This window comes from Tursiops truncatus, chromosome 3, assembly GCF_011762595.2.
Source record: "Tursiops truncatus isolate mTurTru1 chromosome 3, mTurTru1.mat.Y, whole genome shotgun sequence".
Classification (NCBI taxonomy): domain Eukaryota; kingdom Metazoa; phylum Chordata; class Mammalia; order Artiodactyla; family Delphinidae; genus Tursiops; species Tursiops truncatus.
The window spans coordinates 65,814,940-65,841,580 of NC_047036.1; the positions used below are offsets into that span (position 1 = coordinate 65,814,940).

General features: G+C 34.4%; 1 protein-coding gene across 7 annotated transcripts in view; it reads left to right on the forward strand.

Moving 5' to 3' along the window:
• Positions 1-26,641, forward strand: part of XRCC4 (X-ray repair cross complementing 4) — a 389,471-nt gene that overhangs the window by 140,619 nt on the left and 222,211 nt on the right. For all 7 annotated transcript variants that reach the window (XR_012330745.1, XM_019929741.3, XM_073802272.1 and 4 more), the window contains one exon: positions 26,076-26,223. Coding sequence is in view for 6 of the 7 variants with exons in the window: in XM_019929741.3 (XP_019785300.1) it covers positions 26,076-26,223 (148 nt within the window). In the remaining variant the exon portion in view is untranslated. The remainder of the gene's footprint in view (positions 1-26,075; positions 26,224-26,641) is intronic.

Genomic DNA, 26,641 nt, shown 5'->3' on the forward strand with positions numbered 1-26,641 from the left:
TTGACATGAACACAATAAATGCAGTTTACATTGGATTATTATTTTTAATTCATTTTACCTGTCATGTTGTTTAAACGTCATTAGTAAAATTTCACAAATTTGGTCTTTTATTGTTGTTACCTGGCATAATATCAGGACTGCCTCAGAGTTTATTTTAGCATCGTAATATTGCTAAACAAAGCCCAGCAGTTATGACTTTTATTTGGCGCAATTTCCTACCTATTTCAGAAGGATAAAGTATGGTTTATTCAGTTGTTTTTCTCTACGCTTCATAACACTTATTTAAACATTGTGTTATATCAATTTAGCTAAAAGACTCCATTCATTTTCTGTTCTTTGGCTGGTGTGCCACTTACTCACAGATTCATTGACTATGATTGATTATAAACTGCCTGTGAGACCCACTTACATGGATTCGTCATTTGTTAGAGTTTAAATGAGTCACAATTCCCTCTGCTATTGGATTTTACAACGTGTTATAAGGTGTTTTTAATGACTTTCCCTGCAAAATACACTTCTTTCATCTGCAGGTCAGCTTGGTTTAAATCTCTATTTTGTTGGACATCACCCCAAAGAAAACTTTTATTCTTCATTATTCTTTTCTTTCCATGAAATATGTTCTTTCCTAAAATGTTTTAAAAGCCAAAGTGCAAACTAATTATGCTTCCATAAAATATTTTCACATAAAAGTTGCAATATTCTACATCAGTCTTTTACATTTTCTGCATTCCTGATCAATTTTAAAATGTTCAGCAATGCCACCAATTTAATCAGTGGTCTACTTGCCTGAACATGAGCTCCTAAAGAAAAGGGATAATACCATGGTTTACTCTTGCTTCCCAGCATCAGCATAGTGCTTTGTACCTAAGGGGTAACCAACATTTTTTTGTCACACTGAATTGTCCTAATATTTCTGTAAAAGGTCTATGAAAAATCTTACTAGGGAGAGCTCCACAAAAGTCTTTAGTAGAACTATTGCCTCAAACCAAAAATTCAAACAGTAGCTGAGCTGTTCCGTTTCTTAGGTGGTTGTGCAAAAGACTAGGCATTAGAGCATTAGGACTTTCATCTGAAACTACTCGTACAGTTTGAGGTTGAATATGTGGAGTTTTGTCCACATTCATCTAGATAACCTCTTTTATGCCCCTTTCATTCTAATATCTAAATTAGGATACCTAGGATTATTTTAATCAAATTCTGTTCAAGAGCAAGGTCAATGAGTCTGGTAAGTTTCTGGTCAAGAGTAATGGGAAAGTGAACTAACATTGATTTTGTGCTGCTCTGTTGGGATGCCATGCTGTGTGCTTTACGTAATTTATCTCATTTAATCTTGACCACAATCAATATTAGGCCTTAGAGCTCTCAATTCAAGAGAGGTTAAGTAATTTGTCCAAGGTCATTCACTTAGTAAGATAAACAGCTAAAATTTGAACTCACTTGTGGCTGACAACAAAGTCTATGCTTTTTAATTACTAACTCTGTTATTCAGGTTCTTTTATTGTCAAGTAATAACTAGATTTGGTTGTTAAATCTTATTTTATATGGGTGAACTGACAAGATTTAATGTAAAGAATATTGAAGTCAGAAAGCTATTTTGACATTTATTATACTGGAAAATAAACAGTTACTTAGACATTATTTATTATTTAATTTGATGCATAAAAGGATCAATCTGTAAAGAACCCTTTATAGTTGAATAATTCCATTGTCAATATAAATCTTATTTCTCTAACTTTGACCTGCATACCCATGTGTTCTGTGTCTGTCTGTGCAATAGGCAAATGGAAGTACCCAACCGATTCAATTCTGATTTTCTCTGGACGTGAATCCAGAGAAAGAATAAAAGCCTCCTCTACTCTTCCTTAATCTTCAGCACTATTGCTGTTGTTAATAATTGACTAGAGTCCTTCCTCGGTATCTGTGGGGTATTGGTTCTAGGACCCCGGTGGATACCAAAATCCAAGGATGCTCAGTCCCTTATATAAAATGGTATAGTATTTGCGTATAACCTATGCACATCCTCCCATATACCATAAGTCATCTCTGGATTACTTACAATGCCTAATGCAGTATAAATGCTATATAAATAGTTGCCAGGGTGCAGCAAATAAGTTTTGCTTTTTGGAGCTTTCTGGGATTGTTTTGCCAAATATTTTTAATCCACAGTTGGTTGAATCTGTGAGACCAACTGTACATCACTTTTGAAGCATTAATTTAGTATAGTATAATTGGTTTTTTGCTTACTGACTGCTGCATTAGGGGCAACTCATTCTTCCCCAGAAAAGCACAGATCTCTCTTGAATTTATATATTATCGAGAAACGTTTATTTCCTATAACTTCCATTAAAAAAAATTTTAGTTACCAGTAATAATTATTGAGTGATTTATACCGCAATTATTTACAGCACTATGAAACCTAGGATTCCACTGTAGTGCTACCAATACCTTAGTTCTCTCATCAAGGCATTTTTTGCTAGCCTCTTGCATCTCATTTTTCTCCTCTATAAAATTTAAGGAGAAAATTAGATAATCTCTGAAGTTCAGCCAGCTCTAAATTTATGGTTTTCCAATGCATTTAAAGTCTACTGTTTGTTCTACAATATAATGAGGTCAGGGAAAGTCTGTGGTGGCCTAGGAGATAACTATGTAATGCCATTTGGTAGAAGGGTATTCCTAAGTTTTCTTCTACCTATTGCCATCCCAATAATTCTGAAAAGAATTATATAAGTGACTCACTGCTGAAATCACAGCTTTATTTCCCTCCATCTGATTTTTGGAAAGTCCTAAGGTATTTGATAATTCTTCCCATCAGAAATTATAATCTAGAAATATAATCAAGGGGAAACTTAAAATGTATAAAATTTATCAGTCTGGGCTAGAACATTTCTCCTATGTCACTAGGAAAATGTATGTTTTACCTTATTTGTATTGCTAAGTCGGGGCAGGGGATTAATGGAGACTACTATAAGTTCAAAAAGGTTTAAATTTAAACCTCTTTAAATAAATCTTTATGATTTACATATTTATATAGTATTAATTATACCTTTAATATAGTATCCATCAATACTCAATAAAAAATAGCTGAAGCTAGCATTATTATTAATATCGCTATTACTATTGGTAGTGGTCACGGTAAGATGTACCACTGTTAAATATTATATTTTATTTAAATTTTCAAAAAATATCTAAAGAAAATGTTGCCAATAGCATTCATTCTAGAAATTCAAATATTTATTAAAAATATTCCTGGAATTTAATCTTAGTAGAATTTGATGAGATTTATGAAGAGTTATAGTGGCAGTACTCAGAAAATAAGAGTTTGCCTCTTGAACAAATACTTTTGATTTTGGGAAAGGATCTGCCAGGCTTCAGAGAAATGTAAATTGTTAGGATAAACAATGAGCCTTCATCCCTGTGGGCCTTTCAGAATTTGGACAAAGCTGCTGTGTGCTAATAATCTTTTAGTGCTTATTTGTATCAGTAGATGTTATTAAATGCTCACAAAGCTCTTTCTTGAGCAAATTCTGTAATTTGCAGATTGATTTTAAATAACACAAAGATAAATATTAAAGGATGAGCTATGAAATAAAATAATATACACTAATAAATGCCAGTAGACACAAAGCATTCATTTATGTGTGTATATGAGCAAATAAGAGAGAATTGTATTTACATGAGAGATTTTGCTGATGTTGAAGTAAGTTTGATTTTTCCATGAGTCAATTTATTCTTCATAAAAGAAGCAAGCTTACATCATACCTTTTAGCTATATGGCTCCCAGGTTCATTAGTAATAAAAAAAAAATTAAACCATTTTCTTAGGAAATGTAAAATTTTTTAAGATACAGAATTTTTGAAGCACAGAAACTAGGCAAAATAGGGTTAACTTTTTCTTTCAGAAATAGTTAGTTGCTAAGAGACCACCAATAGGTGTAATGATTCCAAGTTTCAGGCATCTCTTAAGTAGGCTTGTATCTCTTTATAAAAGTTGTTTAATTCCTGTTCACACTAGACTATGTCATTAATAATTAAATGCCTAATGATTCTGTTCTCAGAAAATTTTAAATTTTGTTGGGGAGAAGAAAATAGTGTGTTAGAAAGCATCAAATTAATTTATTTACTTCAACATTTGTTAAAGTGCCTGTTAGGTGTTGGGCCTGATGTCTGGCTCCAGGGATGCCACATTGAACAAGATGTTGTTTCTGCCGTTTAGGAGTTTAACTTCTATTTGAGGAAAGGAACAGTTAATTACAATGTAAAGTAACAAGTGTACATCATAGAAGGTACTTAGTATATGGTAAGTGAATGAATGATTAATGAATGAATGTTTAAAATGCTATGTAGAAAGTGCCCTGAGGTAAAGAGGATGGTTTACAGAGATGGTGAGGTTTGAGCTGTATATTGAAGAGTGAGGAGTAAAACTAAAGAGTGAGAAGGTTGAGAAGGTAGTACAGGACATTCCAGGTAGAGAAAACAACATATGCAAAGGCATGAAGGTACTTTGTTTTTTGCTTGTTTGTTTTAAGAAGAATAAAAGAGTAGGACAAATTCAAGGAAGGGAGACAAGTTGTATGTGACTGGCTCCGAACATGTGTGGCAGAGTGGTGAGAGGTGAGCTGGACAGAAAGTCTGAGAGTGTTAGGATTAGACTGACATTTTAGAAAGAAAACTCTGGTTAGAGTGGTGTGGAGGATGGACCGGAAGGAGGAAACCCAGAAGGCAGAGATGAATTAAAAGGGTACTGAATAAAAACAAGAGAAAATGGTGTCCTCCAAAATAGAGGAGGGAGAGACAGCAGGCTGTCGGAGATAAAATTTGACAGAACTTGGTGATTTCTTCCACACGAATGGGAGCATCCTGACTTTTAGGTTTCCATCGTAATTTAGTAGGTAGATGGTAAAGCTAGAAATCAAAACTAATGAATTAAAATTTTCACATACTAAATTTATGTTTGGGAGACCTCACATATATATATATATATTTTGGCTGTGTTGGGTCTTCGTTGTCGCGCATGGGCTTTCTCCAGTTGTGGTGAGTGGGGGCTACTTTTCGTTGCGGTGCGGGGGCTTCTCTTTGTGGCGGCTTCTCTTATTGTGGAGCACAGGTTCTAGGCACACGGGCTTCAGTAGTTGCAGCACGCGGGCTCAGTAGTTGCGGCACACAGGCCCTAGAGCACGCAGGCTTCAGTAGTTGTGGCGCATGGGATCAGTAGTTGTGGCACGTGAGCTCTAGGCTTCAGTAATTGTGGCATGCAGGCTCAGCGGTTGTGGCTCATGGGCTCTAGAACACAGGTTCAGTAGTTGTGGCGCATGGGCTTAGTTGCTCCACGGCATGTGGGATCTTCCTGGACCAGGGATCAAACCTGTGTCCCCTGCATTGATAGGTGGATTCTTAACCACTGTGCCACCAGGGAAGTCCCGAGACCTCAGATTTTTCAAAAATATACTGGAAACAGTTGGAATCCTGTATCCAGAAAGCACACAATGGTAGATGCTTGTGCCTTTGTGTGTAGGTGGTTTCTGAAGCTGTGAAAGTGGGCAAGGTCTCTAGGGATAACCAGTACCATGAGATACTGAGAGCTCTGAAACTTACCCTCTAAGGGCACTGTCAGAAAAAACAAAGATTATTTTTGAGGGGTTTCTAAAGTAACCCAAAATAAGTAATACAGATGTGTGAAAACCAATCTTTATATTTGACATCTGGTTAATGTCCCACAGGACTTTCAAAGAGTGATTCATTCACTGTGTTAAAAATTCAGCAATAAAAAATAAAGAAAATAAAAACTTGAGTTGTAAGATTTTTAAGTTAATACATTTGTTAAATCATTGGATTCATATTATTTATTTTAAAATCCAAACAGCACAAGTCTGTTTTTCTTGTAATGAATATAATATACATGTGAATTAATTCTGTGAAATAGAGTAATACTTTCCCAGTGCCAGTTCACTGACCCTTTTTTCTTCTCACCTCAGAAGAAAAGTCTATCTCTTTCAAAGATGCCTTATGCTCTAAAATAAGTCTTTCAACTTTTACTTATACAATAAGAATATATTTCACATTTCAACTGAGTAAACACATTTGTCTGTATGTGTGTGTAAAGCTGACACACACTTTATGAAACACTACTTACGCTTGTTATATCTTATGATCTCTGATATTCTCTAAGATATTTTGTTGTAAAAAATCTGAGTACCGGGCTTCCCTGGTGGCGCAGTGGTTGAGAGTCCGCCTGCTGATGCAAGGGACACGGGTTCGCGCCCCGGTCTGGGAAGATTCCACATGCCGCGGAGCGGCTAGGCCCGTGAGCCATGGCCGCTGAGCCTGCGCGTCCGGAGCCTGTGCTCCGCAAAGAGAGAGGCCACAACAGTGAGAGGCCTGCGTGCCAAAAAAAAAAAAAAAAAAAAAAAAAAAAATTCAGAACACCACCCACTTAATTTATTTTATAACTTACTAATGGGTCACAACCTGCAGTTTGAAAAACTCTGCTCCAGACACACTTGCCCTCCTTAATCTCTTTCAGTGTCTTGCTTCATTCATGCTTCTCCTCTCACCTGTACTAAGTTTCTTCTGAGATTGTAAAAATGTTTGATCCTCATTTACCTGAAAATAAATTAAAAAACCCTTCAGTTGGGCTTCCCTGGTGGCGCAGTGGTTGAGAGTCCGCCTGCCGATGCAGGGGACACGGGTTCGTGCCCCGGTCCGGGAGGATCCCACATGCCGCGGAGCGGCTGGGTCCGTGAGCCATGGCCGCTGAGCCTGCGCGTCCGGAGCCTGTGCTCCGCAACGGGAGAAGCCACAACAATGAGAAGCCCACGTACCGCAAAACAAACAAACAAACAAAAAACCCTTCAGTTTTGCTCTACTTATTTTTAAAATTATTTTTGATTCCAACCTTCATTTACCTCCAAGTGTCTCATATATATGTGAGACATTTACATATATATACATACACTATACTTACCGATATACGTGTGTAGACACACACACACACACACACACACACACACACACACACACACACACACACACACACTACACTTAGTCCCTTAGCAGTCCCATCCAAAATCATTTCCTTTGATAATATCAAACACTTATATAACAGTTAATGTGCCAGGCTAGGTGCTTTACAAATATTAACATATTTAACTTACAACAACAGTATGAAGTAGGTACTGTTATTATCCACAGTGAGATTAAGTAGTTTGCCAAGGTTACACAGACAGTCAGCAAGGAAACTGGGTATCTTAAAGTAATTTCTGGGGCTTCCCTGGTGGCGCAGGGGTTGAGAATTCGCCTGCCGATGCAGGGGACACGGGTTCGTGCCCCGGTCTGGGAATATCTCACATGCCGCGGAGCAGCTGGGCCCGTGAGCCATGGCCGCTGGGCCTGCGCGTCCGGAGCCTGTGCTCCGCAACGGGAGAGGCCACAACAGTGAGAGGCCCGTGTGCCGCAAAAAAAAAAAAAAAAAAAAAAGTAATTTCTGTAACACCACATGGCTGTTTGTATTTGCAAACAAGACACCTCTCTCTCTCTCTCTCTCTCTCTCTCCCTCCCTCTCCCTCTCCCTCTCCCCCGCCACCTTTGTATATTGTTTCCATTCAAAATCAAACTTATCTTTAAAGTCTGAGATGTTGTATTCGAGTAATAGTCTAGAAGTAGCAGTAGTTGGTAAGTGTTCTGGTTATACACTTGTCTTCGAGGGATAAGAATGATGTTTTAAGGGATGTAGTGTCATTAAGTTAGTTTTGCAATGATGAGAAGGTTGAGTGAATGTTCCAGCAAAAAATGAAAATATATTCAGGAGTGTATTGGTTTGCTAGGGTTGCCATAGCAAGCCTGGTGGCTTAAACAACAGAAATTTATTTTCTTACATTTCTGGAGGCTGGAAGCCCCAGATCAAGGTGTCGGCAGGTTTAGTTTCTACTCTCTTGTTTGCAGGTGGCTTCCATCTCGCTGTGTCCTCATGTGGGCTTTTTTCTATGTGTGCGTATCCCTGGTATCTCTCTTCTTGTAAGGACAACAGTCATTTTGTATTAGGGCCACTCATACAATCTCATTTAACCTTAATTACCTCTTTAAATGCTGATCTCTAAAATCAGTAGCATTCTGAGACGTATTGGGGATTAGGGCTCTAAAAATATGGATTTGGGGGGGGACACAATTCAGTACATAACAAGGAGTTTCTTATCATGAAAAAAAGGTAATCTCCTGCACATAGTTACCTGGATTGTGGATCAATTTAATGAAAATGAGAGCTAGCAAAGAGATATTGACAGATAGGGCATTGATCCTGAATACTGATGTCAGCAGGATAAAGGAAGCAATAAGTTAGGAAATTGGAAGCACATTTTAATGATGTGGAGAAAGGAATAACAAGACAGGAGGATGTGCTAAATTTGTTAGCCTAACCAGCCTCCCTAGATGCAAGCATAAAGTTGATGTTCAGAGCTCTGCAAAGCTTACATCTTGCTTCATGCCAGACACTGAGAAAGTCTAAATTAATAGAGAGGGAGTACGTGATAGTAGGGATGTGGCAGATGGAGGCAGGCTCTCAGAGTGTATCTTTTTGAGATAATACCTAAAGTTAAAATGTTTGGAATATGGGTGTAATTTGAAGATATTATTTTTCTAAAATTCCAAAGATTGTACTATTTTACGATGGTGAATATAGTAGAAAACTGAATATAACTCTCCTCATCATGTACTTTAAGTATTAGTTATTTCTTCCTTATTATGGATTAAATTTTCCTATTGTACATGTTTAGTAATTTTTTTTATTATATACTAGGCACTGCGATCTTTATGTTGTTGGGAGTCTAGAATCTGTTGCCTTCCTTTAAAGAGTGTTGAGTTTTGTTCTGGCAGGCAGTTAATTTTCTGGCAAACAAGTTTGACCCTTCTCTTTTCTTTTTAAGCTTTCTTAAGGTGGGTTTAAACATTTCAGGAGTATCGTTGAATGCTCAGTATTTTCAGTGTGGTGTTTTACTCTGCCTGTCAGAAGTTCTACATCTCTCAGTATATGTTTAACATCTGGAGTATCTATTCAGCTCACAGCTTTGGCTCATCAGCTATTTTCTGCTGGGCCTCAACAGTCTTGCTGTCTGCACTTGCAGCTTGTTATTCATCCAATAACTTAAGGTGACCCTTGTGGGGGCTCATTTTTGGGGCAGTTATTTCTTTTTCAGTACCCAGCCCCGCAGGTTCCAACTATTTAAATGACACCAGACTCTGATTTCTGCCTCTTCAGTTGAGTGAAATCATTATGCCCGACTTGAGTTCCATCTACCTCCCTGTGCTGCGGCCTGGAAAGTGCCGCCAGTCAGAAAGACAGAGTGGTCCTGGGCTCACCTCTTGTATTTCCCTTTTTTCTGGAAGGATAGTCCTGCATTAACTACTGTCCAATATGGAAACCAATTATTTCTTTCTAAGGAATTGAAAACACCTTTAACCTGAGTTATGATAAAATTAAATTCAGCTTTGTAGAGGTTATTTTTTTGCTGAGGTCAGTTTCATATATTAATACTAATATTACTACTGTGTTGAAGAAGTTAAACATGGCTATATGTTAGCAACATATCAAAGATAAATCACACCAGTTTGAAACATTAATGTAAACCACTTTATAGGAACCCCATCCTGAGAAGGAGCAGCATGTAAAAATCACTTGTGTTGAGAGAAGTGTTCTGAGAATGGTTCTACTAAAGAAAGTTTGTTTCCTTAGCTTTTGATGTCCTTGGGTAACAAAGTCAACATTCTTCTGTATTTAAGGAAAATAGGTTTGGAAATAGCAACAGGTGTTTTGGTAATAAAAAACTATTCATGGCTTAAATCATTAGGGTGCCCTGTTTTCTTTATTATAATTACTGAAACAAGAGATTTTGAAATTAAACTGTTGCCGTGTAGACTTGAAGAAGGGAGTCTAGGAAGTGACCTTATTGATCTTTGGACCTATCATGTTTAGTATAACAACTTAGAGTTAGTAGATTTTAAAATAATTTATTGTCCAAAAAACGTAAACAAAACAAACATGTAGCTACTAGAAACCTAAGAATATCATTTGTATTGTCATCATAGAAATAACATATTAATAAATATAAAATAAATAAGGAAAAGTTACACAAATTACTTTTTGAAAGACTGTATAAGTTTTTTTCATGAATGTCAAAATGTGCCAGTTTATTTAAATTTCCAATTTTAAAATGTTAGGTGATATCTGTATTTAAAATGAATGATTGTTTACCTTAAAATTACATGGATAGAATAAATAATTGAGAGATATTTAAAAATATTTCATGTGATCAGTGAAGAAAAACATATAAATTAATTTTAGATAGAGGTTCAATAAATATTTCCTTCTTGGTCTGTCTTCTCTCCCTCCCCATCGTTCTCCTCCATCCTCTCTTCACCCTTTGTGTTTCTCTCTCCCCCTCCCTGCTTTCTGACTTTATTTTAAAAATAAATACATAAATTTGGATCTAATATTATTGTGTGTTACCGTGATCTACTGAAAAAAAAAAGCCTTGAGGCCAGGTCTCCCAAAGTGGTGAGATAGTGATCTGGGTAATCAGGCAGAAGTTCCAGTTACTTCCCTGAGAGATAACATTTGCATTTTGCCAGTGTATCTGGATAATTGCCTCTAAAGCCTGATTTTCTGTAACTGTAGAGGCATGGCATGAGGGTGTGTTCATACCATCCTCCTTCCCAACTTTGATACTTTATGATTTAATTTCTTATTTTTCCTTGTGTTCTTTCTACTTCCCTAAATTCAGGATTCAAGGCAATTGTTTTGAGTGTCATGATGGGCTTGACATCTATGTTGTTACACTGGCAGCCAAGGTCCAGCTCTTGGCAAGGTCTTAAATCCTGAATGATTATAGTGGGAAGCAGCAGCATAGCACAGGGAGATCAGCTCATTGCTTTGCGATGACCTAGAGGGGTGGGATAGGGAGGGTGGGAGGGAGGCTCAAGAGGGAGGGGATATGGGGATATATGTATGCATATGACTGATTCACTTTGTTGTACAACAGAAACTAACGCAGTATTGTGAAGCAATTATACTCCAATAAAGATCTATTAAAAAATAATAGTAAAAAATAAAAGTTTTGAAAACATACAATATGAATGCACTTTAAAAAAAAGAGAAAACTTTAAACCTTACAGAATTTCTAGTTGCTGCTTAAACCATTTAAAAAATGTACCAACTGTTAAGAAAGGAAGGTGATTTTTTTTTTATCTCTATTTTCTATTCCATTGTTCCTAGATTATTATCCCTTATGGGTAGAGATTGTGTCTATTAATTTTTTTTAAGGGCAATTTTATAAAAGGCTGGTATCTATTTAATGCATGGTTTTCATGACATATACATTTAACTAATGATCTATATTAGTTTACCCATAAAGAACAATTAGAGGAGTCTGTATACTGGCTCAGCCATTTATTAGCTTTGTGATCTTGGGTACTTAATGTCTCTTGAGTGATTTCTCATATGGAATATAAAGATGATAATAGTGCCTATCTCATAGAGTTGTTGAGATTCAATGAGTTAATCTAAATGAAACACTAGAATAATGTAGCTAGGTATTTGCCATTATTATTAAAATAACAGCTAATTTATTCATATGCTAATATGTCTTAAAGTCTACTGTTATCAGTGTTCTATGTAAGCAATCGTAGATCCTATGTGCTTCCTTATATAAACAGTAAATGCAAAGTATATGCATTCTGCTATGATCACAATGTTTGTCCCCCCCAAATTCATATGTTGAAATTCTAATGCCCAATGTTTGGAAGTGAGAGCTTTGGGAATTGATTAAGTCATGAGGGTGAAGTCTTCATGAATGGGATTAGTGCCCTTATAAAAGAGGCCCAAGAAAACTCCCTTGCCCCTTCTACCATGTGAAGAAGGAGAAAAAAGTCAGCAATATGCAACCCAGAACAGGGCCTTCACCAGAATCTGACCAATCTTGCAAAATCAGAATTTAGAGGCAATTATTCAGATACACTGGCAAAATGCAGTCTTCACCAATCTGACTAGCCTCCAGAACTGTGTGAAATAAATCTGTTGTTATGAGCTACCCAGTTTGTCATACTTTGTTATAGCAGCCCTAACAGACTAAGATACATTCCCATTTTCTTACATAATATTATTTTGTTTCTGTTTGATTAAAAACAATAATGCATTTTCATTTAATAGTCTTATTAGAATTTAGAAATGTGACCTTTCAAAGTTGGTTTTCTACTTTTGAATTTATTGCACTATATATTGCAATATATTTAAATGTTAGTACACAAAGTGACCTAGACTTAGAAATTAGATCACTTAGAACACAATGATCTAGTCTAACCCAATAATTTTTGAGCTTAGGAAACTTAGGACTAGTGGAGTTATTTTTTTAAATTTCACTATTAGATGGTGTCTTAGCTGAGGATTAAACTGTGATCTCCTAATTCACATCTAGTGTACTTTTAACTACTCTGTGCTGATATTATAGGGCTCAAAAAAGGGGGAGAAGGTCTTTGCTGTCCAAATATTTGAACAGAAATATATTTCAAATTGTCTAAGACATCTGATTTGGATGATAAAGTTTGTGGGTATGTATCTTTCTCCTGCCTGGTAACTACTCTCTGTGTCACTACCCTTCTAATAGCTCACAGATTACCATACATATCTAAGAAAGAATTGTATATTGTGAGCAAAGAAACACATGCCTAATTGCTTTTGCTGTGTAAAAATGTACTCTTTTTAAGATGTGAAATATTTATGAATTGACAATAACAAATCTGCTAGAAGATTTAAAGCACCCGAACTTTGGTTCTTTGACTCTACTCTGAAGTTATCATTGGTAACTGGTATTTGAGTTACTCATCATTAGCACTATTGTGCTAATGGATTAACACCTGTTGAAACTTTTCAAAAACATAAGTAATAACCTATGACTTATTGCATCAGAATTTTTAACAGGTGAGAGCTGGGGTTTTACATTTTTTACATGCTGAGGATTATAAAATGCACCTCCTGTTGAGAGCTACTGCTATAAAAGATAGTTTTGGTGGTTATGGGAAACGATTTAAAACAACCCACCACCTAAAGAAAGTATGGTCCCTAGGTAATCTTTTATACTATTGCTACACCTGTATAGGAATCTTCCAATAATATCATTCCAAATATGTTGTAAAGAACACCAGTTTCTCAATATGTTAATAGGTTTTAGTAGGGAAGTTGGGGATGTAGTCTATAAAGTTTTAGAATTACAAGTTTCAGAAAATACAAGCTTCATATGTTTAAGATCTTCAGAATGTTAAAATAGAGTTGTTTCCCAATTCATTTATGGATTCTTTTATGGTGGACTCTTTTGTATATTCTACATACCAGAAAAACATAAAACAAAAAAGCGTGGGAATATTCAGACTTAAAACTACATTAATTCTGAGAAATATTCCCACCAGAGGGATGACTGTGGGCAGGGGGACGCATTAAGGTTACTGAATAAAAAATGTTGACATTTTCTCTCTATTAATACCAACTTAATTTGCCTACTTCTGAGTAATTATTTGACTCTTTTCAGTCATGATGAGTCAGGATGGAACTCAAAACCTTACCTTTGCCATTCCTGTTTCTGCTGAATCTGTACTCATCCTGAAAAATCATTCTTATACAATACTCTAAGATACTTTTACTAAACTATTAGAGTTGGCATTAAAGATGATATCCAAAAATAGTAAGTATTTTTTTTTATGTTTCTGTTGAATCAGTACCTGAACCAGAAGTTTAAACAACCATTTTGTGCTGAGTCCACTCTAAGACAGTAAACATCAGCTTTTACTCAAATGATTTATGAACTCATTACATTTACCTTTTTTTCCTCTGCTCTTTGAATTGGTAAAATAAATCCAATGGCAATTATTTAGACAGTGAGTTTAAACCTCTTTGTATAGTCATCTACAATAATCATATGACCAACAAGAAATGTGTTACTGTCTGTTGAATACTCATTCTTGAAAGTCTCCATTTCTTTCACCCTCGTGTTTCTATATTTTCTCTATCAAGTTATTTGTCTAAGTTTCTGCCCAGTTATTTTTTTTTTTATCTTTGGCCTTGGTTAGGCATAATACTTCTCACTTTTATTTAGGGCATTTACAGTTTTTGGTTTTCTAATTTATGTATAATCTACATGTATTTATATAGATATGGATCCATTTATCTATCTGAATAAACACCAACACAAGTACAGACTTTTTTTCTGCTTCTGTACTTTCCCGGCTGTGTTATGGTAACTTCCCTCTGTAACTGTGTTTCTTGGCTAAGATGTCTGGTAACCATTATTTACAAATAATATACTCTTTTGTACAAGGTTAGAATATTCTCCACAAGGGCATTAAATGCCAACCGTAGTTTAATGTATTAGGTTTTGAATTCAGTGTTTGCTTTATAATGAATATTACAGGCTTTTTTTTTTAGAAGTTATGTTTATGGATAAACAAATCAGTCAAACTTTTATGTTATTTTTTTTAAATTATTTTTATTGGAGTATAGTTGATTTACAATGCTGTGTTAGTTTCAGGTGTATGGAAAAGTGAATCAGTTATGCATATATCCACTCTTTTTTAGATTCTTTTCCCATATAGCACAGGGAACTCTACTCAATATTCTGTAATGGCTTATTTTGCTATCTTTGTTTATGTTTAACTACAAAAGGTTTGCTCTCTTTTAGAGTCTATTTATAAAATCTTCAGTATTTTCCTTGGTGATATTTTCATTCAACAATGATACTTTGAGCACCTACAACATACCAGGCAACATGATGAACTATTTTCCTAAATGTCAGTTTATTTTGCATTAATTATAAACATAAAAAATGTGGGAATACACAGCATTTACATCATTGGAAAGACATTACTTATATTGGTAGTTTTATCATTTTTTTCATTTTATACAAAATTATAATACCTAAAAATTTCTAGCTCTTCATAGTAACAGTTTGTCCATTTTCATTTTTGACTAAACATTATGGTAAGTGCATCTGTGCAAAAGCTTGTTTTATGAATTTCAGGGAGAGTAAGACGCATAACTCTGTGAGGCCCACTATGGTATGATGTCCCTACTTCCCATTTCATGATTAAAATACCTTGAAAGATTGAAATTTGGACTAGTCGTTTATGAATTATAGTGAAGTGGCATCATATATATACTTAATTTAACCTTATTTAACTAAATTTTCTAGATAAATATAGATTTTACAAATGAAGAAAATCACATTTTTAAATAGTTCTGCTGCCTGCCTGCTATTCTACTTAACAAGTATATGTCTACAGTAGTGGATATAATTAAGCCTGACAAGAGTAAATACCATTGTGAAAAACCTAGGAACAAGTATGACTAACTTTAAAGTTTGGGGCTATTGACAAGGAAACCGTAATTACTGATTTAGGTAGCCAAGCAAATAAGGTGATAATGTGACCCAGGAAAGAAAACAATGAAAAATTAATTTGGAACCATAAAGAAATCTGAATAAGGAAGCATCAGAAGAACTGATACATCTTTCATAGAAGGTTAAGATAATGACATTAAACTAGAATAACTAGGAATTGAATCTTTCTGTATTGATGATGTGTTTAGATTATTGAAAACCTGGGGTAATTTTCTTTCTGAATGTAATTTCTCTATGAAACTATGTACTATGGTATTCATTAAGTAGTTTTGCATGAACATTACCATACAGAGTTATATATACTGTGTATTATTGTACTTATTGGACAATTTAAGGAATTTTCAAGGGTAGTTTTACTTAATTGTGATTGTTTGCCTTATTCACTGACTTTACAATAAAATTTAACCCCACTTTATCTACTTCTCCTTAGGAAAACCCAAAACAGTTTTTCTCTATTTTCCTTCATCTGTGACCTTAACCACTCTTCTATACTGCAGTGACAGAAGGAGTAAAACGTACTATGAAGGCACATAGAAGGGATATCTAATTGACACTTCTAAGGCCTCCTGACAGAGTAATATCTTTACTGAGATATCAAGGATGGGTGTGAGTTAGCCAGTGGGTGGTAGATGGTGGAACACTATTCCTAGAAGAAGATCACATGTGCAGAATTCAGGAGTAGAGAGAGAGGTAGAATGGAACATCAAACAAAATTCAATAAGGCTGTAAAAGTAAGCTGAATCAGGAAAAGTAGGAGACAATAAAGTTTATTAGGAATTTTATCTTTGTCTTCAAGGCAGTAGAAGATTACATGACTTGATCAAATTTGTATTTTTAGAACAATTCTCCTAGATGTTTTGTAGGGAATGAAGTGTAACTGCTTTGGCCATTTATAAGCTATAGCAATAATCTAGGTAAGAGATTATGGACGTACTGGGGATGCAGAGAATTATTAGACAAATTTAAGAACTTTTTAGGAGGTGCTGATTGGATGTGTAAGATGAAGTTTTGGAAGGCATCAAGAATGATTGTTTGGCTATTGGCAAGTTGTAGGGATAATGGCATTATGAAGGCTTTGTCCTGAGACTGCACATTACTGAGCAACATGTTGAAAATGATTGCAAGACAAACTTCATAAACATGTGAAGAGTATACATTCTAACGTGAGGAGTATAGATTCATAATAAACTAATAAATTCCTGAAGTATTATTCTCTTTGTCAAATCAATGCCTAAAATATTTTTTGCTCTTATTTGTTTACTTTTGAGTATTAAGATGAAAGAATATACAAATTATTTGTTTAAAAATAAACACTTTACAGGGTTTTTATTGAAAAATTAAAACTCTGTAAGCATTATGAAACAGTGTAAAATGTTTGGAAATGAAATTTCTGAAGAAAAACTTTCTCATTTGGTTAAAACATTTAACCCCAAACTAACTTAAAAGTGCTTCAAAATGGTCTGAAAGCACATTTCTTTTTCTTACCAAATAATATTAAGGTAATCATTTTTAAAAAGCGTAACAACTTAAATTGTAGAATCAGGGCATTTTTTTTTCCACCGGAAATAACTATTTGGTCTAACTTCTCCACACCTGATTTTGTGGATTAAAAATAAAAACCTTCACAGAATTGTTACGGGATTTACACTAAATCATTAAGATGTTGATTAACAGAGTCAGGTTTAGGATCCTTGTGAAGTATTTTGCTAATTCCATGTAAACGTTATCTTAGTTATTTGACCATTTGGCACATATTTTTTCTTAATCCTTCTTAGTGAAAGTATTACTTTAATCACATTTGGTTTGAAAGATAGTTGGCACAACATGCCTAGCACCACAGATCTGGGGATCTCCCTTTTGAAAAGCATCCCACAGTTGTCAAGGGACACCTCAGAAATTTAACTTCATATTTGCTTCTTCATACAACTACTCCAAACTGGCTAAGTGATACCAGAGAGGCATTTACCTTATTGTAAAGGAGTTTAAATAAGTGCAAATATCAAAGTTATTCTAAATCTAAGATTAAGCAAATACTAGCAAAATGAAGTGGGAAAGTCTGTCATGTCACAGAACCACAGTCAAGTTCTTCTTCTTACCCCTGTGAATATTCAAAGAAAGGGTTTGTGCTGCAGGTTAATGACTCTTACCTATCCCGTTCACCAGCAGAGGAAAAAGAGGTAAATTTAATGAGTTCATAAATCATTTGAGTAAAAGCTGATGTTATTGTCTTAGAGTGGACTCAGCACAAAATGTTTGTTTAAAACTTCTGGTTCAGGTACTGATTCAATAGAAACACAAAAAAAATCCTTACTTTTTTTGGATATCAGCTTTGATGCTAACTCTAATAGTTTAGTAAAAACATCTTACGAGTATTGTATAAGAATGATTTTTCAGGATGAGTACAGATTCAGCAGAAACAGGAATGGCAAGGGCAAGGTTTTGAGTTCCATCCTGACTCATAATGACTGTAAAGAGTCAAATAATTACTCAGAAATAGGCAAATTAAGTTGGTATTAATAGGGAGAAAATGTCAACATTTTTTATTTTGACTTGCTAGTTACACTAGTGATCTTGTCCTAGTTCTAACCAGTTCACCTAGAGTCACTGAAGATAATATAATGGTAACACATTATTAAAATAGAAACAAACTGGAAGATTCCCTGTATCATTTCATTAGTTTTTGTATTTCACTTATTTTTGTCCATTTTTTTCAGTTATACTAGTTCAATAAAATCCTCTTGAAGCTATGTAAAATGTCCAGGTTTTATTAAAAGTTGGCCAACATAAAAGAGGATGAAAATTTTAAAAAGCTTTAAATCTATTAAGAAAATGCTGGAAAAAAATGTCTTAAGTTGACAGAAGTCCATACCTGACTCATGTACAACAATGAAAGCTTTATGTTGGCTCCAAACATTGCATGATGTAGGTCATAGGCAGAGACCCCTTCATAAAGCTGGTGAAAGCTGAAAAATTGTGGTTTTGTTTTCTGAAAGCTTAAAATGACTTTCCAGTGTTTGTTATTTTGATTCATAAAATAATATAAATTGAAGGCTAATGTTGCTCTTTCATAAACTGCTTTTCCCTACTAATATTTTTATTTTCTTAATGTTAACTGGACTGGCAGCAGCAGGCATAGCTAATCGATAGTGTAGTATTTTATGTAGATTTAAAATAATATTTTTAAAGTTATTATTAACTCTATTCATACTTTAGAATTTATGCCTATCAACTAATATTTATTGAGGAATTATTATGTATTAGAGACCATGCTCGTCCGTCTTATACCAACAGTGAATTAGACAAGCTCAGCCCCTGCCTTCATGGAGTTTTATAAATATTAGATAAATTATTAAAAGTATGATGAAATCTACTAAGGATGTTGTGGGGACTTATGAAGGACTACCTATAAAGGTAATTTTACAGTTTCAGTTCAGATATGTTGTTCGAGTTCATTTTGGAACATCCTTAAAACTTAATTTTGAAACCCAGTCTTTTCTTATCAGGTTGCTCAGAGTGAGCTAGTCTTTTGATTTTCTCCTTTGGGAAACCTACTTCAGAGCTGATTGATACTAACGATTATGCTTTCAAAAGAAATACCTATACAAGAAAAAAAATAATAAAACCAAAAACCTGGAATAAGAAATCAAGTTATAATTGGTGTTTCATAATGAAAAAAGAGGAATTAAAGCTTCACAGATTAATTTGGAAAAAATAGTAAAAGGCTGGAAAGTTCTGCCTACCTTAGAACTTTCAAATCCGTGCCTTTATAATTGCTTGTGTAAGTTATGGTTTTCTTGCAAAAATAGTTGTGTCTTTCTGCCTTTCAATTATACACTTTTTGAGTACATGGTGATGGTGTCTTTGGGATAGTGCCTGACACATAGAAACTACTCAATAAATATTTGTTGAATAAGTGAAAGAATAAATGAATCCTTAAGATTTCAAGAACTGAGTTCATTTGATATTAGAATTCTTAGAAATATATTTTTAAGTGGATTGTTTTGTAGATATGGAACAAAACTTAGTACATTCAACTTATATTTTTTTCTACACTGTGAACACTTCTGAAGCCTGTATTTTATCTTTAGTGGCCCACCCTGCCTCTGACATTGAAAGTATTGGATTTCCAAAGATGACCTTTTGGGTTACCCTAGTGTCAGTAAGTGTTTGTCATTAAGTCTGACTCCCATCTGTGCTGACTTTTGGAAAAGTGTATGCACATGGATGTGCGCACATACATACACTTTTAAGTGTTTAGTGCGATGTTAATTATCAGTTTATTTGGTGATTGCTAATAATAGGTTAGACCATTGACCTTCCGTGTAAGATGGTCATCAGTTATTCAGGTTAGATTGTGAAAGCTGGGTAGAAACTGATTACAGATTTAGAAAAGGGCTGTTTGACGAACGGTGAGGGAAAAATAATGTTTGCTTGTTTGGTCAGATTAGAAATTTACTACCTCAAGATAAGTCACTTTAAGATACTGCTTATTGAAGTATGGTGTGACTAACCTTATCTAAGCTTTTTTTGCTTATCTTTATACCTGTCAGTAAGACAAACTACAGAGGCACATTGGTTGGTTATTTTCCTTGGTGAAAGAAAGAGTATGTTTTTTGAAGTTTCAGATTTACTTAGGGTAGTATTTTAAGGTTTGGATTTTGGTTTTTCCCCTCAATATTTTACATCTTTCAAAAGAAAACACAATGACTTATTGATTCTAACACTTAATAAACATTTATGAAATGAATAAAATAGCAAAAAACAGCCACAGCAGACTGGCTGATCTATATTCATAACAGATGATAGTTCTGTGACAGTTGGGTTATTTTGAATTTGGAAAACCATGAATTTATCTTAATTTTTTAAATTTAATTTTTATGTGCCTAAGAAGCTATAGAAGATAGCCTGGAAGTTCTTCAGATTCACCTAAATGAATCTCAGTACACAGGTGTTGAATTATAATGCTATATACCTGAAACTTATATAATAGAAAATAATAATAATAAACATTTAAAATTAAAAAAAAAATGAATCTCAGTTTGATCTTTTGTAAGGACACACACATTTTGTTAATAATACTTATTGCTGATATCAAATATTTCTGAAAATATCAAATATTTCTGACAATATCAAATATTTCTGACACTATGATTTATAAAACAGTTTATATTATCCCATGTAATCATGGTTAATATACATTTTTTCACAGAGGAACTTAGAGATTCTGTAATACATCAAAGGTAAATGGCAGAAATAAAGATCCCAACCCAGGTCTTCTGATTGGATTTTTCCCTATACTTCTTTTGAGTTCCATAAGTAAATAAGTTTTGATTAAAAAAATAAGATACACATTTCAAAATAAGAGTTCAAGTCATCACATTTCTCATGTGTAACACTATTGGGTAATACATTAGGAATATAGCAAACTATAAGGCATGGCCTCTAGCTGTTGGGTGTTCATAATCTATTTGGGAAATAGGAGATATATATAAAAAGAATAACAATACAAGATAGTATGTGGAAAATGAGTGGTTCAAGCTATAAGCCCTATAGAGAAAGGAGAGATTGCTATGGATTGGAACTACTAGGGGTGACTGAAATGACTGAAATGGGCTGTGCTGATTGGAAGACATTTAAGACAAGGAAAGTAAGGAACAAAAAAGGAAGATGTAGGAAGCCTGGAGCCCTTGGAATAGTTTATATTCTATGGTAGAAGGTTTGTGGGAGGTATGGTCAGAGAGGCAGGTGAGGGTCATGTTTTAGGGAGATTTGAATGTAGGACTAGGATCTTAGGACCTTATTTTATAGGTGATGGGGAACCACTCAAAGTTTTTTGTTTGGATATGGCATGTTGTAAATAGCATACATTTTTTTTCTGGTCTAAGGACCTGAAGATCAGAGCCTTCTTCTTTCAGTAATTTAAGAGCTAAGGAGCCATTGCCATGAATAACATGTCTCAGGACATTAATTTTTTTGTGTGGGAGGGAGGTGGGTTCGGGGGCTGGAGATAGGTGTATATGTTTGGCGGGGGACCAGAAGGAGAATGGTGACAATCTCCATTACAGTTCCATAGACTCTTTGTGTATATGAAGATATGTATATTATGAAGAAGGAAAAAAAATCCATAGATATGAGATAATAAAGAATTCCTAATAAAATTAATTATAAATCTGAAAAATGATTTTTTAAAATATCAATATTTAGGTGTTTAATCATCAGAGACTTAAGTTTACCAGGTAGTTCAACTCATGGGGCTTAGGCAGTTTAGCCAACAGTGTCATTTCACTTCAACATTGAGAGCACCCAGGAAGGCCAACGCTCTGCCCCTCTCATGTCTGAACTACTGCTGCCAAACTCCTACAGTTCTTCTGTCAGATGAGAAGAAGTGTGGCTTTCTGTGGAGCCTCGTTTTACAATAACAAGGCTTGTGTGAAGATTCCCCATTTTCTAGAGGCAGTGAAGCTAATTAGAACTTGAAATTCATCCCACAGCTCTGCCAATCAGTATTTCAGCTGTAGTAAGTTAATTGGCAATAGTTTTTTCTTTTCTTTCTTTTTTCTTTTCCTTTCTTTTCTTTTCTTCTCTTCTCTTTTCTTTTCTTTTTTTAATTTCCTGGAAATGGTGAAAGACACATTGTTATGACAAAGAGACTGATGATAATATTAAAAACTGAGAATTCTGGTTGTGGAATCTCAGAAAAAATCTCCCCTGTCAATATCAGATTCATACTCTTCTGCCTGGATTTGAAAGCTTGCAAATTTATTTAACATGTCTCTCTATCTTCATTTTCCTTCCTCTCTTTACCTGCTGCCCATACTTATCCAGTCTCATTTCCTGCATCTTTTTCTCTCATGAACACTCCTCCAAACAGGCCACACTCCTTCTCATTACCCTTTGAACATTTGTTATTCTTTCCAACTATATTCAAACTCTTCCTCACAGCTAAAATGAGTATGTATTACCTGGTAAACTTAATATGAATTGGTTTTTTCCCTTAAAAATGGCATACAAAACTTGAAAGTGAAAACTTTGTCACCATTAAAAATATCTAGGGTTATGAATAATATAGACATTTTGGAAGTTCCATATTTGGCTTTGTGTAGATATAGTTCAGATCTCTTCTTTTGTATATAAAACAGCTTTGCTTGTTTCAAGATCCAGAATCATTGTTCAAGGTATCCAGAGTCAGAATAGAAATAAAGTATACAGCCTTGAGACCAAATAGAATGTGAGGACCAAACATCAGCAGAAGTAGTGGAGAGAGGTGGGATGGCTTGAAATTTGAGGAATGCTCGAGCTGAGCAATTTAACACGTAGGTACCAGATGTTTGGAGTAGCGCCTCATTTTCCTGGTTACTGGCATTGCAGTGTGAAGAGGAAAGGATAAGATGGAATGTTTTCCTTTTTTAAAAGGCTGTATAATTATTATCAAAACTTCATGTTAAAGACATATATATTAAGTGAAGCTATTACAATATGATTCGCTATTGCATGTATGTAGTAAACTGAAGGGAAAACTGTTTCTCATGGTGCAAACACAAACCAGAAAAGATATATTTGGTTTAACCAGTAATTAAGCTTATATGGTAGTCATTTTTCCTTACGGCAGTGTTACAGAGAGCTACACTGTAACTGTAAAGAGAAAGGAATAAAAATGGTGCAGTAAACTGACGTGAAACTCTTGGTTATACAAAACTCTTAAGTTCTTTGTGGTACATAATGGTAGCCACCAAGAAGTTTAAACTGTAGGAATAATAATAAATTATCAGATCAGGTTTTCCTACATATACAATTATCAGCTAAATATTTATTAACAAGTAAAGACAAAATAATTCATGAACTTGTTCTATAAGCTTGAAGAAGTTCCAGCTGTGTGTCCTTTTAGGTGTTCCAGTCACCCCCTCATATAAAATGTTCACTTTTGACAAATATAAAGATTCCTGAGGTAGGAATGGCAATTTTTCCTGGCATCAGGCAACAGTAATCATCCAGAGTTCACAACTAGACACAGAACTACTTGAAGATTTAGCACAGGGCATCATCTCTAAGAGTAAACAAACCTCATTGGATTCTTATAGCCTGTTCATAAAATGGTGGGGAGTATCTCTAAAATACTTTAGCCAATTTTTGTATCTTAAATGCCTTTAATTTTACTCATGAGAGCTCATATGCAATATTCATCATGCACATTTTCATACCTTGTTTTCACCAATAGATACACATTTTTGTCATTCAGTATACTAATTAGTAAATCATCAGTTATTGAGATGCAAATAAAATAAGTGCCTCTAGTAGCCCCCTCAAGTATATAGACTTTATTATTAGAATCCCAGAAAACTACTCCTGGTCCGTAATTCTTGAGTAGATGCCACACTCTTACTAATACACACCTTTAATCACATTGCATTTTAAAGTAAATTCTAGGCATTATAACAAATAATATAACCATTTGATGTATAAAATATCCTGTTGGGTGCCAATGCGTAAGTTGTTATCCGGAGTTTTGAAATGAATGGCAGAACTTTTATGTAACTTTATTTTAAAAGTTCACCTTACCTTTTAATTTAAACTTAACATTCTTCCCTCATAAATGTCCAACATGCCATTAAATGCAATCTTTCTCCATTTTACAAGTCTATCTACAGTTGAAGCATCCTCTAACTCTGATAATTTTGCTAGTTTTATTCATAGACAAGATTGTACTTTGTTGATTGCTTATGTGATTGAGTAAACCCCGTGTAAGAGCTGACTGGGTAAGAAATCACAATTTTCTTCCTTAGTCACCTCATACCTTAATAAAAATCAGGGAATCATTCAGCTGGAATACGTTCAGAGAAAAAACCCCTTTTTGTTTACCTTTCTTTACTCCCAATACATTTTTAGAGGTTAATAAAATAATGTATAAGAAATCTAATGGAACTTACATGTCTTAATAACTTAAGCAGCTTTGGAAAGTAAAATATGCTTTGATGAACATTCAGTTAATATTTTATCAATAAGTAATTTGCCTACCAGGCAGAAATATTTTTTAATTGTCATAATGATAAAATATAAAAGCAAAAGCTGTGTGATTTGGGCAAGTTACTTAACCTCTCTAAAGTCTTGGTTTCCTTGTAAATAAAATGAAGTTAGTAAGTACTTCACAAGGTTAAAGATTAATAAGATAATATTTATAAAACCCATAGCAAAGTGTCTAGCACATACATTCTCAAAAATGGTAGTTATTTCCAGGGAAAAAAAATCAAAAGAAGCATTTCAAGAGAGTGGTCAGTAGTGTCCAAGTGATATCAGGTCACTCAGAGAAGCCTGGACTGCACAGAATGAGAACTCAAAATGCAGACTTTTCTTCTAGAATGTGATACATGTGTGCCTGAACAACTACTCACTCTGCAAATTAGCACACTAAAATTAATAGAGCTTATGGGGAAAAAAAGTTAAGTTTTGGGCAGAGCACTTAAAGTCTATGCAGCTTTACATTGTTGTTGTTAGTTCTCCAGTTACAATCCTAATCAAAACATTAACTCCATTAAATCTCTAACAACATTTGCACCAAGCATCACAGTCGGCAACCCTTTGCATCATCATACTTCCTCTTAAACGGAGGAGATAGGAGGTATTGAATGCATTTGATTGCACTAGTTTCATCAAAATTAAACATCTGATTTGAGATACAGGGAGAAATGTCTTCACAGCTCTTTAGGTATAATTGCAGCTTCAGCAGAGAGCTTAACTTTTGAAAAGTATAGGGTTCTTGACTCCACTAAACCAGCCCCTGTTTGTGCTAACGGGATGGACTTGTATAGGATTTTTAGACACTCATCTCCACTTTTTAAGGCCTTTATACATTGCTAAGGTTTTTCTCTTTAATTGGGGTGAAAGCTTGCCCCTGATCACTTTTAAACATTAACAAGCTGGAAAAAAATCATATGAACCAACAGGACATCCAGAGTCCAAATTATACTGATATTGTTCATGATTTACCAATAGCAAAGGAGCTCTTCTCTTTTACAGAAACATGTGTTATAGAGAATATACTGTGTATTGGATGGAACAATGAATATTCTGAACTCTCCTAAAGCTCTTGGCAATTAAGTTTTTCATAGAGAATAAAGGAATATAAATCAAGCCTGTTTCTATTGTTGCTTCTGTTTCATGTATATCAAACATTTTTCAGGGTAATTTAATGGTTTAGCCACATTAGAGACATCTGATAGTATTTTCTTACATTTTTCTTGTGCTTATTCCCTACAGTTGGCTAAAAAGTTTATGAAAATTATCTCTGGATCACTAGAAGTCTCCATTCCTGCTAACAATTACTGTTTTGCTGTCAGTTTGATTCATTATTCCCATAGCAGTATCCCCCCTACCAAACACCTTTTAGAGGTGCCTCTAATTCAGTTTTATCTATGCATTTGAGAAGGTTGTTGCTCAAGATAGGCAAAGACCATTTTGATCAAGTTGTTCTGTGTGTACAATATACTTCAGATTTTATATTGGTATTAAAGTATTATATACTATCTAACTAGCTCACTTCACCAAACCTGAATAAATAAAAAAAATAATTTTGCTATATTTCAATGTTGATACTGTGCTCAAAAATTATATGCATAATTTCGTTTGGTCACATTTTTATGTGATTTTATTTTAGCTGCTGTAAGAAGAGATGATTCCATTATTTCAAGTCCTGATGTCACTGATATTGCACCAACTAGAAAGAGGAGGCAGCGGATGCAAAAAAATCTTGGGACAGAGCCTAAAATGGCTTCTCAGGAGCATCGGCTTCAAGAAAAGGAAAAGTAAGTCATTTTATTCTTTGTCAAATAGTGAGATGACATTTAAAAATCTAATATATAATCTTAAAATTATATTTTTATTTCTGAATTTACTTACAGCTATTTTTAAGAACAAAAATTATGATTTTGGAAATTGTAAAATGTTTGAATCAATTTATTCTCTGGTTTTTGGGTAATTCCTATTAATATTTAAAGCAGAAGTGCTAAAAATATAAGTAAATTTTTTTTCTTGTGGTTTTTATGGATTAATTAGAAATGGCATGTAGGATACTAAAAACATTAGAATCCAGCTTGTGTTCAGTAAAGAACTTCGATCGAATTTACTGCTTTAAAGAGACTCATAGAACATTCAACTTAGCCACTTGATTTGATTATGCTTGGTATTTTTTCAAGTAAAATATCTCTTTGTAGTAATCTATTT